This window comes from Bactrocera oleae, chromosome X (genome assembly GCF_042242935.1).
Source record: "Bactrocera oleae isolate idBacOlea1 chromosome X, idBacOlea1, whole genome shotgun sequence".
Classification (NCBI taxonomy): domain Eukaryota; kingdom Metazoa; phylum Arthropoda; class Insecta; order Diptera; family Tephritidae; genus Bactrocera; species Bactrocera oleae.
The window spans coordinates 14,408,110-14,423,056 of NC_091541.1; the positions used below are offsets into that span (position 1 = coordinate 14,408,110).

The following is a 14,947-nucleotide window of genomic DNA, read 5'->3' on the forward strand; positions in this document are numbered from 1 at the left end:
CGATGGTAGGTGCTCGTATGTTTAGCTCTGTTGATGCGAGATTAAAACAAATTTTCAAAACAGACAGCCCCTTCGGTGGTATACCGATCATAGTGTTTGGTGATTTGAAGCAACTCTAACCTGTTGGAGATAGGTGGATATTCTCTTCTAATCCCAATGATGCATACAGCACTTTAGTTGGTTCCCCTTTGTAGGAGTTGTTTAAATACTTGTAATTAACAGAGATAATGAGACAACGGGAGGATCAGGCCTTTGCAATTGCATTAAATCATATGGCATCTGGTACTATGACAAATGAGGACATATCACTCATTGAAACTCGAGTAGTTAATTTCGAAGAAGTTCCCGATGATGCCATACATTTATTTTGGTCCAATGAAGAGACAAATAATTTCAATGCCCTTAAGCTCAGTCGAATCCCAACAGAAGCTTTCCTTTCAACTGCAAAAGACTCAAATAAAGGAATTGGTATAAATGAAAGTGATAATATTTTGGAAAGAGTTAAACTTTTCAAAACTTCTGAAACGCAGGGACTGCCCTATGAATTGACACTAAAAACCTCCGCCAAATATATGATTACAGTGAACATAAACACGTGTGATGGCTTGGTTAATGGGGCAGCTGGACAACTTATGCAAATTGATTTCCATTGTTCTTTTCCAACAATTCTGTGGATTAAATTTTTGGAACCTTCTGTTGGTTTGATAGCACGATCAAAAAAGCCTCATCCTCTAGAAAGTTCTTGGACACCAACTGAAAAAGTTCTAAAATCTTTTCAATATAAAAGAAATGAACAAATTTCAATTGAAAGAAATCAGCTTCCAGTTGTTCCGGCTGAGGGAATAACTATTCATAAAAGTCAGGGTGCCACATATAATAAAGTTGTAGTTCATACTCGACCCAGAATGCCTAGAGCTTCAATATATGTCGCTTGTAGTCGAGCTACTTCTGCAGAAGGTCTATTCATCATAGGAAATTTTATTTCTCCTAACAAATTTTCTGAATCGGATCCCGTATTTAGGGAACTGAGGGAATTGAACACAAATAAAGCTTTGACAACAAGTTTCAATTTTATGATTTCCCGAACATCAGGACATCAAATTTTATTCCATAATGTTCAGAGTCTTCACGCTCACATTAATGATATAAAAAGCGACTGTTTGATGCTATCTTCAGATATTTTATGTTTTGTAGAAACTTGGAGTTATCCTTGCGAAAATTTTGATATACCAGGATTTACTCCAATTAACGAGCTGAGGATAGATAGCACGGAAACAACCAACAGAAATAAACGGGGCATTATAATATATGCAAAGCATAGTATTGCTTGCTCTATATAATCAAAGGCTGTAAAGAAAATTTATTCAGGCCGCAAAGTTTTAGAAGCGGTTTTGTTTAAATGTTTCAATATTAATATTCTGGTTCTATATAGAAATTCAGCTTTCTCTGTCAGACAATTAATTGTAGAACTTCAGGAAGTACTTCTGAGTTAGGCAATCAAAATGTGGTAATTGTTGGAGATTTTAACATTTGTTTAATGTCTACAGGGACTGCAATAAGAAATCTGCTCCAAGAAAAAAACTTTAGTTCCCTGCTTGGTGCAGAATATTCAACTACACCTGCCGGTACACAAATTGATTGGGCATTTTCAAACATGGATGCTTCCCGTGTAAATGCAATTACTTTTGAGACAGTACACAGCTATCATGACAGTATTTGTGTGTCTATTTCGAATTAAAGTTTTCAGACTTAGTGCAATAGTTCTTCATTTTTTTTTTCCAAATATAATCGAATTGGAATGGTATAGGAATTTTGACAGTAGTTTTTAAAACAATTTTAAGAAAAATATGTGAATAATCTAATTAAGAAAATTTAAATTATATATATAATTTGTTATTATATATGACATTATTGTATAAATATATGATAGAAATTAAATAGTATAAGGAAAAAAGAAATATAATTTGGATATATGTGTAAGAATCTCTACAAAAATTTATGTTTAATATTGTAAATATTATATACAAATTAATATAATAATATTATATCATTTTTAAAGTTGTTAATATTTATTATTTTTAAGCTAAACATGTATAATAATATCGATATAATAAATATAAAATGTTAATCATTGTTCAAAACCGATTTCTTTTCATACTTCTCAATACAGTTGTAATGCATTCTATATAAAATCAATTATAAGCGTATACAAAAAGCACAAGAACGATTTCTCATAATTTGAGTAAATTTAGTTTACAAATTGCTCTAATTATTTTCACTGTGAGTGAAAAGTAAATAACTAAGGCAACAGTTCCTACTTCTAATTATTAAAATATATAAAGAAGTCTCAAACGAATATACCATTTAACTTTGCGGGAGTATAAAATGTTCGGTTACATCCGAACTTATCCCTTCCTTACTTTTATACTCTCGCAACCTGTTGCTACAGAGTATAATAGTTTTGTTCACCTAACGGTTGTTTGTATCACCTAAAACTAATCGAGTTAGATATAGGGTTATATATATATAAATGATCAGGATGAAGAGACGAGTTGAAATCCGGGTGACTGTCTGTCCGTCCGTCCGTCCGTCCGTGCAAGCTCTAACTTGAGTAAAAATTGAGATATCTTTATGAAACTTGGTACCGTGAGATGGTTGGTATTGCAGATGGGCGTAATCGGACCACTGCCACGCCCACAAAACGCCATTAATCAAAAACAAATAACTTGCCATAACTAAGCTCCGCAATAAGATACAAGATTGTTATTTGGTACACAGGATCACATTAGGGAGGGGCATCTGCAACTAAAACTTTCTTTTAAAAAGTGGGCGTGGTCCCGCCTCTAATAGGTTTAATGTGCATATTTCCTAAACCGCTAATGCTATAATAATAATTCACTAGAAGCAAATGATTTTAGCACTTCTATTGACGATGTGAAAATAGTTGAAATCGGGTGGCAACTCCGCCCACTCCCCATATAACGGTACTGTTAAAAACTACTAAAAGCGCGATAAATCAAGCACTAAACACGCCAGAGACATTAAATTTTATCTCTGAGATGATATAAATTGGCTTTATAGGAACCGCGTTCAAAATAAGCAGTGGGCGTGGCACAGCCCACTTTTAGGTGAAAACCCATATCTTGAGATCTGCTCAACCGATTTCAACCAAATTCGGTGCATAACGTTCTTTTCATGTTTCTATGCCATAGTGTGAAAATGGGCGAAATCGGACTACATGCACGCTTACTTCCCATGTAACACCATTTTCAATTCCATCTGATTCTTTCACTTTCAACTATGCAAATCAGGTAACAATGATTATATCGGGGTAAAACTTTGCGTGAATAATGCAATTAAAGTATGCCACCTTGTGGTCATAAATTCTCTAAATCGAACCAAAACTGTTCAAACCTACTAAATATGTGGACTCCAGTGCCTATAGTTGACCTTCTACCGAAAATATCAGTCAATCCACAAATAAATCTCAAACGAGTATACCATTTGACTTTGCGAGAGTATAAAATGTTCGGTTACATTCGAACTTAGCCCTTCCTTACTTGTTTCTTTTTAATTTTATAACTCAGCGGCAGTTGATGGGATTATCTCACCCGTCGTTAGGTATTCCTCAGAATTGAACGCTCTACAAAAGTCTCCATTGCGGTAAAGTTATAACTTGCACCTGTGGGGTAGTACAAAATTGTAGGAAATTTAATTTCCTACAAAAAAGTCTTTGGCACCAAATCGATAATATTAATACTCTTTGAGATACAGAGATTTTAAGTTGAAGTGGTATGACCTCACCTGAGTTTCAGAAATCTATAAAAATTCCATACTAAATTTCCTACAATTTTGTTATTAACAATTTTTCTGTATCTAGTGTTGTTTACGAGATAATTCCACAAAAACGCGAATTTCATGAAAAAATTAGGTTTGGGGGCCCGTACTACCCCGCAGATGCAAGTTATAACTTTACCGCAAAGGAGACTTTTGTAGAGCGTTCAATTTTGAGGAATACCTAATGACGGGTGAGATAATCCCATCAACTGCCGCTGAGTTATAAAATTAAAAAGAAAAAAAATCAAGTTTTACGTGTATTTTATATGGGAAATCTTTACAGGCCTAGGTCTAGTACTTAATATTAAAATTAAAGTCCCAAATTTTTACGGAATTTTTGTTTTGGTATTTCCAACAAAATATTACCATGGGATCGAAAAAAAAAATAGTTCAAAAAAAAAAGCAGTCTAATGCTCATATATATATAAATATATGTATATAATTATGTGTGCATCTAAACAAATATGAAAGAACGCATACTTTTTGTATATCTGTCTACCTACAACATATGTACATATGTATGTAAATATGTATACTAATTGCTTCATGCGAAATTTCACGTTTTTTTGCTTTCATTCCAGAGAATCAATGTGTCGAAGCCAGATTTATAGTAAATCACACAACAACAACATTTTTATTCATGAACGCAGGCTTACTCTTAACAAGCGAAGTTGACTCATTCATAAAAGTAAACGCCATACCATACACATCTTCCCGAGCATGTGTTTGCCCACAAGCGTCTTTTCGCGACGATGGCAAAAGCTAAAAATCATAAATTGAACAACTTTCTGATGTTCCTTCTTGAAAGGAAAAGTGTCAACCCGGCAAACACAGAAAAAAGTGACAAAAATGGCAACATAGCTCTTGTCGATTTAAAATATTTTACAATTTTAAAATATTTTTATATGGCTCGCAAAAATCTGCGTCGATATACATATATGCATGCTCATACATAAACATACATATTTACGATGGTTTACTGGCAAAGCTGTTAGAGCGGCAAGGGAAGCGGTGACAATCGGCAATCGTTCGTTTGTTGTTTCCGACACAGCTCGGATTTTCTACAAACAACACAATGTTGTAACGCTTTGTCGTCGCGTGAGTCGCTATAGCAATTAGGCTGTCATATTGACATGTGTGTGTGCTGCTTATGCTACTTGAGACGATTGTTGTTTTTGTAGAACAATGTTTGTAATTTTTGCCGGTGACGTATTTACATGTGTACACATATTTTTTTTTTTTTTTTTTTTTTTTTTTTATAGTAGGGGGAAGCATCGAAAGCCGAAGTGCGGAACTTTAGTCCGCTAAACCTAACCTACTCCCATCTCATATCTCTCCCACGGAACCACCGGATTAAGTATTACTTCATGGGAGAGAAAAGGACATTTAAGTCTCCTCTACCGTACGGGCTGACTGACTCCTAATCTGTTGTAAGTATCTCAGTTTTGTCATAATTAAAGCTGACGCTTCGCTGACAGCTTTCCATTTATCAGAGGACTGACACATATGTGCTGTCAAGGTTTCCACCGTTAGACTACCGAGTGTAGATTTTAACTTTTCCCTAATATTCAAAAAACGGGGGCACTGAAAAAATACGTGTTCAGAGTCTTCTATGCACTCTGTACACGTCGGACAAAACGGACTAACATCATGATGAAATTGGAATAGATACTTTCTAAAGCATCCATGCCCACTCAGTATTTGGGTTAGGTGGAAATTTAGGTCCCCGTGTCGTCTGTCTATCCATGAATGAATGTCCGGAATTAGTCTGTGGGTCCATCGTCCTTTAGATGAGGTTTGCCACCGTTGCTGCCACATTGTTAGGCTCTTGGTTCTCTCTTCTTTTTTTTACTCCTGAAGACGGCACTGAGCGCTGGTACAGTCGCGCGAATTCGTCCCCCTGGATGTCGATAGGCGGCATGCTGGCTAATACTTCAGCAGCATCACTTAATATCGTTCGGAAAGCACTTATTATCCGAATTGCAGAAAGCCTATGCACTGCGTTTATTTGTCTAGCATATGATTTTATGTCTAGCGCTTGTATCCATATTGGTGCTGCATATAATATCACCGAACTCATTGCTTTTGCTATTAAAAAGCGGCTGGAGCGCACGCAGCCTCTATTGGCCATCATTCTCGATAGAGCATTATAGATTTTATTCGCTTTACCGGAAGTATGCGCCAGGTGTTCTTTAAATTTTAATTTGGAGTCAAGTATTACTCCCAGATACTTCATCTGCGGCTGTGAAGTAATCTCGCACTCCCCTTTGGTGAGTGACAGTCTTTCTTCCACCTTCCTTGTGCTTATGAGCAAAACTTCCGTTTTCTGCTCGGCCAGCTCTAAGCTCATGGTAGCAAACCATTGGCGCAGACCATTTATGCAATCGTTGCATTTGATCCTGAGATCGTCTAAATGTTTAGCCACTGCTACGACTATGAGATCATCCGCATACGCTATTGTTTTCACGTTTTTTGGTTGATGTATTCTTAGTACCCCGTCGTACATCAAGTTCCATAGTAGGGGGCCTAAGACCGAACCTTGCGGTACTCCACCCGAGATAGTGTAGCTCTGAGTGCCCTCGTCAGTGTCGAATAGCAAAATGCGATTTTTAAAATAGCTCGTTATAATGTTCACGAGATATTGGGGAGCGCGTATGTCGTATAGAGCTTTGATTATATTTGCCCACTTTGCGGAGTTGAACGCATTCTTAACATCCAGAGTAATTAGCGCGCAATACTTTTTTGTGCCACCTTTCCATCTTTTGCCACTTACTGCACATTTCGCAGTATCAACGACTTCTCTTAGTGCGTCAATAGTGGACCTCTTTTTCGTAAAGCCGTATTGTCTTTCTGATAATCCGCCGGCTTTTTGGATGACTAGCTTCAAGCGGTTTCTTACAATGCTTTCGTACACTTTACCAACCGTGTCGAGCATGCACAATGGTCGATAAGATGAAGGTTCATCCGGTGGCTTTTTTGGCTTTGGGATCAGTACCAAACGTTGTATCTTCCAGGGGTCGGGGAACACCTCCTCTGTTATACACGCATTGTACATTTTTACAAACAAACTGGGATTTATGGTCATGGCTTCCCTTAGGGCTCTGTTAGGTATGCCATCTATTCCAGGCGCTTTGTTGGTTTTTATTCTTTTAGCTATGGTCAATATTTCATCTTCAGTGACCAACAATGGTGGCTCTGCATCATCGTTTCGTGGCTTAGCGTAGGAGATAGGGTGGTGTGTCGGAAATAGTGACCCGACTACTCTTCTCATAAAAGATGCGCTATTAGGCTGCTGGGACTTATTTTTAAATTTGGACATGCAAATTTTGTACGCAGTTCCCCATGGGTCTATGTTCGCTTCATTACAAAGCTTTTCAAAACTATTTATTTTGCTACGGGTAATCGCTGACTTCAGGAGCTTCTTATGTCTTTTAAACGTTTCCCTGAACTCAATATCGTTTGTGCCATTCTGGTTACGCTGTAGGCGACGTCTGGCTGAGTGACAAAGTTTCCTAAGCGTGGCTATTTCCTCGTTCCAATATACTGGCCTTCGTTTATTCCGGTGTGTTGTCCTACGCATAGTAGCGTCGCATGTTGCGACCAGTTCTTTCCGCACTGCGGATACCAAGTGGGCGGCGTCTTCACCTTGTGTCTTTGCCGCACTCCAGACTACCTCGAAAACGTCTTTATCGAAATCTTTTTGTCTCCAGCTTTGCCTCTGTGAAGAATTTCTGGGGGGGGGAAACGTTTCCCTAGAGAACAGAACTTCAGCAATTATAGCCGAGTGATCGCTATTTGTGTAGATATCTGTCACTTCCCACTTAATGCGTCTGCTCAATGTGTCATTTGTAAACATTAGGTCTATTATGGAACCTTTATTTCCTTTTTGATAAGTATTTTTCGTGCCGCTATTCATTAACGTGAGGTTAGTTTGGCTCAGGAATTCTAAAATAAGACGCCCACGATGGTTTGTTCTTTTGCTGCCCCAAGCAGTCGACCATGCGTTAAAGTCGCCCGCTATTATTATTGGCGATTTGCCTCTGGTTTCCAAGGACAGTTCCAGGAGAAAGTCCTCGAAATCTTTAATTGATGCGCTGGGGCGGGCATAGCAGCTTACAAAATATATGTCTTTTATTTTTGCCCATGTGAAACCACTGTGAGCTTGCCTGGAATGCGACATAAAAGGTTTCCCTTTACAAGACCATATTGCTGCCTTGCCAGTACTGTCTGCGATCCAAGTGCTTTCCGAACGCTGGCAGTATTGTTCGCTTAATAACGCGATATCAATATTTTTGTCTATAATCGTTTGTTTGAGCAGGTCTTGTGCTGCAACACAGTGATTTAAATTTAGCTGCAATATCTTCATTTTTTTAGTGACGTCATCATCTCCAGATATTTCGGGCACTTCGTACTCAATATTGAGTGATCCCCTTTACATAGCATGCACTTTGGAGCGTTTGTGCATATCTTTGCAACGTGTCCTCCAGTTCCACAACGCGTGCAAAGAGACGACCTGTCAGTCGGGTTGCAACATTTTCGTGCCATATGTCCCAGGTTGAAACACCTAAAACAACGCGGAATAGGCGAATATTCCCGGAGGCGACAGATCGACCACCCTATCCTAATTTTGCCCAGTTTTAGTGCAGCCTTGGCCTCCTGAGCACGCAGGCATACAAGAGCAATTTGTGTGCCACTACGGGTTTTTATCATGCTTTTGACGCTTGTTTTTTCCAGGTTTTTTATCCCACACTCCTTGTGCAGTGCCGCGCAGATTTCTTCGGGAGTTGTAATTTCATCTAGGTCCTTACACACTATTGTGACGTTGTGGGATTTCGGTTGTATCACCGCCATTTCCCCTACCGCTCCCTCTAAGACGCTTTGAAACGATTCGGCTTTCTTGTCTGCCTGATTTTTTAATTCAATCAGTAGGTCTCCTTTCATGGTCTTCCGTATGTAGGTCACGTTTGAACCCAACTCTTCAAGACCGCTGTCGCTTTTGATCTTCCGGAGAATATCAGCGTATGACGCACCTTCCTTTTTGGTTATGATGATGGCGTCCGGTTTCGCCCTTATTTTCTTCTGAATCGGTTTCCTCTTTTTAACAACGTCCACCCATTTTTCGCCAGCGCTATGTTGTTCCCTGGTGTTTTCCTTTATTGTTATCGTGGACTCACTGGTTGTTGGCTGCACTTTTTCAACAGCTTTTTTCGGTTTTTTCGTGGGGGGTAAGGTCCCCGATGTCTCCCGCAGCCGTTTTGGCGTATTTATCTCTTTATAAGTAGGAAAAACTTGTGTTGCTTTCTCAGCCATAAGTTTTTTTCGTTGATTCTGCGATTTCTCGGCTCTGTTATACAGGCTCATAATGCTGCTAAGTAGATTACGCATAGCTTGGTTAACGTGCCTTTGACCAGCCATCATGTTTTCCAACTCTTTTAATTTACTACCCAGTTTGTTAAAATTACCAGAAATTTCAATATTTTCTGACTTTTCTTCAGCTTTATTTGCCTGGTCCGTAAATTCACCCTTACATGTTGATCCAGCAGCGGTGGGTTCCTCATTTCTGTCATTTGGTGGCGTTCTCAAAATTTTAGAATTCCTCCGAAAAGGATTCTCTGGTGTACGCCCCCTACTATTCTCAGAGGCCATAGCTCAGCGAGAGAATAGTTTGGGTACACCTGTTAATGGGTATGTTCAACCCTAGCGCTAAACCTTACTTATGTTTTGAATGGTTGGCAACGCCAAAACCAAAAGAAAAAACGAAAAGGAGAAAGCGAAGCGGGGAACAGCTGTTTAATCAAAACAAAACGGCAGATTGAAAAAAGTGCACGTTTTATGTGAATAACAGCGAAAAATTAGGGGAAATGATAATTACAACTAACTTATTATAAATTCTCTCTAAGAAAGGGGCAGGTAAGTGCCAATGATTTTTTATATAAAACAAATTTGTACTTATCTCTATATTTAGGCTAAATCCACTTATATCGTCCGGTTTCCCGGTAAGTCCAATACAAAAACTACTGTGATTCACAATGTAAAGCTGGGATTATCTGCAGGCAAACCCAGGAGCGCAAAAAACACGTCCACTTCACTAAGTCACTTTACTAAGTATGTAAGTGTGTACACATATGTGTACGTAGGTTTGTGTATGCATTATTTGTTCGGCACATATGTATGTACATATACACATATGTATAGAGCATTACAAAAACGACATGCAAACGCAGCCCAAAAAATTTGAGACGATGTATTAAAAGTTTCACTTTAATAAAAGAAACAGAATTGTTTTAATTATTTTTTTATATTTTCATATCATTTGTTTTAACTATATTATATCAAATTTAAAACATTTGAACATTTATAAATAAAACATTTGTTATAACTAAATTCAATGAATGCATATAAACTTTTTTTCAAGAGCTTAGTACGAGCAAAACCGCCAACACCTTTATATTTATATACAATTCCTAAAAGTTGTTTAAGAAATTTATCTTCACGGACCCATTTAACATCACAGCTTATATTATGTTTTTTTGCAGAAGTTGTAGTGCAATCCAAATCAATATCTTCCGATTTAATTTCATCATCAAACCACTGTTGAATTAAAAATTTTAATTTCTGAATATCTCCGTCATTTTTGAAATTAACTTCAAATGAGGGAACTTCTCCCACCTTTTCATTTAAAGTAATTTTTCCAACACTTAATAACCCTTTAGTGTCTATAAATCCATTTTCAGGAACAGCTGCTAGTGTTGGTTTACAAAGATCAATACACTTATTTACATTTTGTGTGTTAGCTTTTTGTTGAGCGGTTTTTTGTATAGAACCTTCAGCTTGTATTATCTTTGAAGGTCGTTGTTTCTTACGCTTATTTGTCTTCACTTCAGTTGTACCTTGTAGGGGTTGAGCGGGTTCTGTTGTACCTTGTAGGAGTTGAGTGGGATCTTCTAAGTTTTGAAGCTGCGTATTAAATGTTGTTCCTTGTAGGGATTGAGCGGGTTCTTCTAATTTTTGAAGTTCCTCATCGAACCTTCTTAACATATTGTTGAATTCTTCTTGATCGAACTCAACATTTGGTAACATTTGTTGATCACTATCAAAGTTTAAATCATTTTCAGAATCCATTGTTCCACGTTAATGTGTTTCCGTTAAATATGTTATTACAATTAGACTATTATAAAATAAAGTTCATATTTATATCTTCTTGTTTCATTTTCTCACGATGATTACATACATCTAGGTTCCTTAAACATGATAGCATATAAATTATACAGTTTTTTCATTGCTTTATATCGGGAATAAAGCGAAATACAATTACATATATCTACTATTTCCTCGTCTGAATTATCAGTGAAATGACAATCTTTTTTGTGTAATCCATTGGGTGAATATACGAATGGTTCTGATAAACATCATCGCAATTCATTTATTATAGAATAAAAAAATATTTTATGTTCATTATCAATTAAATCGTTATATTTTCTTAAAAACTGTTCTAGGTATTTTGGAAAAGACATTTTTTCCTTTTTATTGTACTGTTTGCTTGACACTAAATTAAAAAATTAACAAGTAGGGTACTAGTAGGGTGATACCTCAAAATATATATATATATACATTTAGAAAGATAAGGCTACTTGTCCCCATGCATATAAATTACACATTTTTCAGTGAAAATATACAGTTAATTGTTTGAAGCGGTTGTTGTTGAAACAATTTATTTTTTAATATTTACTAAACGCTAAAACTTGAAATAAACGGTAATAAACTGTGTAATGTATATATATAATATATATATATATATAAATATATATTATTTATTCATTGTTACTCTATAATATCTTCTTATTGTAGTCATGAAGCAGGCTCTTAAAGACTTAAAATCAGTTTCAAAGGATAAAACACAAAAACCAATATTGAAGGCGATTGATGTACCAATTAATAAAAAACTAAGAGTTTTAAAAGCCATACGAGTGTGAAAAAATTATATATTTGTAATACATGTCTAATACATTTTTTTAAGGAAGAAGAATTATTTACCCATAAAATGCATTGTAGAAAAATTGTAACACGTATGCCTAAATTTGAAAAAAGAATATTAAAATTTGAAAATTTCAAAAAACAATTAGATGTACCATTCACTATATATTCAGATTTCGAATGTATTCTAAAGCCAATATATACACAAGATTCTACTAAGACACAATATGTTCAAGAACATATTCCTTATGCCTATTGTTATTTTATAATGTGTTAAATGTTGTAAACGACATTCAATTGCTAACAATAAACATTTAAGTGATTACGATGTGACTAAGCTTTCACATTATTTAATTTATTTAGATGTTAATAATTTATATGGGTATGCTATGTCACAATATATCCCTCACAATAATTTTAAATGGGTTGAAAACGTAGAGGAGTTTAACGTTTTGAGTATACCGGAAGATTCTTTAGTTGGTTACATATTAGAAGTAGATTTAGATTATCCCATAACCATTCACAATATTCATAATGACTTACCATTTTGTTTTGAAAATAAAAAAGTTGGTTCAATGAAACATAAAAAGTTGATTGGTGATTTAGCATCCAAAATCAAATATATTATTCATTATAAAAATTTGCAACAATGTATTAAACATGGGCTTATATTAAGGAAAATTCATAGAATTCTAAAATTTAATCAATCGGATTGGCTAAAAAAATATATTGATTTAAATAATTATCATAGAACATTAGCAGCTAACAAGTTTGAAGAAAATTTCTTTAAATTATTAAATAATGCGGTGTATGGAAAAACTATGGAGAATGTAGATAAAAGAGTAAATGTTAAATTAGTACAAGATTGGGAAAATACTAATATTGGAAGAAGAGGTAGAAAAAAAATAGGTGCTAGAGCCTTAATAGCAAAACCTAATTTCCACAGTCTAAGCAAATTTTCTGATAATTTAATAGCAATTCAAATGAAGCAAGTGTCAGTTCTGTACAATAAACCGATATATATTGGTTTTACCGTTTTAGAACTTTCAAAATTTAAAATGTATAGTTTCCATTATGATTATATCAAAGAGAAATATAAAAATAATATTACTTTGAATTATATGGATACTGATTCATTCATATATGATATTCAAACTGACGACTTTTATAATGATATTCGTGTTGACATTCCAAAATTTTTCGATACATCTTCATATCCAATAGAAAATATTTTTAATTTTCCTCGGTTCAATAAAAAGGTTCTAGGTATGATGAAGGATGAATGTAATGGAAAGTTAATAAAAGAATTTGTTGGTTTAAGAGCAAAAATGTATTCATTTAGAATTGATAATGATATAAATGAAACTAAGAAAATTAAGAGAATAAAAAAATGTGTAACTTCTACATTGAGTTTAAGTGATTTTAGAAAATGTCTGTTAGAAAATAAATTGTATAATGCATCAATGTATACATTTAGATCTAAATTACATACGGTTTATACACAAAATATTTATAAAGTAGCTCTAAGCAATATAGATGATAAGCGAATTGTACGGGAAAATCATGTTGATACTTATGCTTATGGTCATTTTGAAACATTATAGTAGTACTTTATTATTGTAATATAAAAAAGAGAAAAATATAAAAAAAATTGTATTTTAAATTATTTAGTTTTTATTAAATAAAAATTTTAAACATAATTGCCCACATATGACTGTGTTATATTTTTGTTTCTGTTCATAATTGTAATATATTGGTGGCTTCAGGTAATTAATCAGTTCTACCGGTGGTTGTAAATTTCCAAAACTATCAAAATATTCTTTATAATTTTTGTTTTTATAGTATGCTACCCAATGAGTACCAGGACAATCAGCATCATCTAAATTAAGAATTCCACATTCTTGTGATTTCGGCTTATTCGGTAAAGAATTTCGCATAAAAACTCCCCTGAAATGTTTCAGATGTTTACAATATTTCATTAAATCAACATCTGTTAATGGTCTTTTGGGTAGCTTTTTTATTAGTTTTTTGGATAGGGTCGTAAAAATAAACCATATCCCTTTTTATATGGCTTAAGGAATAAACCTTTACCCATAGCGATAGATTCCATATATCTATTATGGCGGGTAGCCTCAGCCTCCTCAGCTTTCCATTCTTGATATCATTTATAACTTTTGCTATAGCTGATCCAGCAGATGCTATACCACCAAGTGCACCAAACGCCGTTAAAACAGGAAGAAGTGGTAAAATTCCACCAATTTTTGGGACTGGAATTTTTCTCGGTATGTTAATTTGTTTATTTTTAAAGCTAGACTTTATAGCATCTTGTGAAATTTTATAAGCTTCATTAAATGACTGCGGCTTCTTTTTGTTAAGCATATTGATTCCTTTTTTAACTGCTACCAAAAAATATTTTTTAGATGACACTTTTTTGTTTTTCATCTTTTTACGTTTTTTACATTTAGATGTATTTCTTTTTTTATTTTTCATACCCATTCCAAATTTGAGTTTTGCTTTCATTGCATTTGTAACGAACCAAGCGTTTGCTCGTTCTTTTAAATCACTATTCTTAGATGTAACACGCTGCCAGGCTTTCTCAGATAGAACTTTATCAGCTTGGTGTCTGTTATTTATATCTTTTGCTTGGGAATATGCAATATCATGTTCACAGCACGCTGCATCTAAAGGATTTATACCCTTATCTCCTCTTTCTAACCGTTGTCTGAGCTTTGTTCCAGGTCCACAAAATTGATATCCGGGTAAATGAAGTTCAATAGGTAAAGAATTAATCAAATTATTTACAAAACCCTGACCAATCTTTTTATGTATTAGACCCATCAGGTGATTTTTTCTTAACAATGTGGTTGAGTGTGGATGAGTTTCAATTAAATGATATCTTTATTATACAAGTGATGGTTTATATTGCTATAAATCTAGTAAACAAAATGAAAGTAGTTAAACAACGTCTCCAACTTACATACATAGCCCACTTTTACCAAATTCCATACGATCTCTAACAAGTTGAAAAGTATAATGATAATACTACACCAACTGAAAATGATATTTTAAGAAGAATTGAAAAAGACCCTGATCTATGGGAAAGACATAAATTTGTAAAACGCCAGTCTGAAAAACA

At 34.9% G+C, this 14,947-nt stretch overlaps 1 protein-coding gene across 1 annotated transcript; it reads right to left on the reverse strand.

The window, feature by feature from the left end:
* Positions 1–10,164: 10,164 nt before the first annotated feature.
* Positions 10,165–10,959, reverse strand: LOC118682870 (uncharacterized). The gene is made up of 2 exons (XM_070112530.1): positions 10,483–10,959; positions 10,165–10,428 (listed from the first exon to the last, which is right to left on the reverse strand). The coding sequence occupies exons 1-2, from the start codon at positions 10,957–10,959 to the stop codon at positions 10,165–10,167; spliced, it is 741 nt and encodes a 246-aa protein (XP_069968631.1).
* Between the last annotated feature and the right edge of the window lie 3,988 nt (positions 10,960–14,947).

Coding starts and splice junctions, on each gene's coding strand:
- LOC118682870 (XM_070112530.1), bottom strand. CDS start 10,959: ATGGATTCTGAAAATGATTTAAACTTTGATAGTGATCAACAAATGTTA. Junction 10,429..10,482: donor GAGAAGTTCCCTCATTTGAA/GTTAATTTCAAA, acceptor TTAATTCAACAG/TGGTTTGATGATGAAATTAA.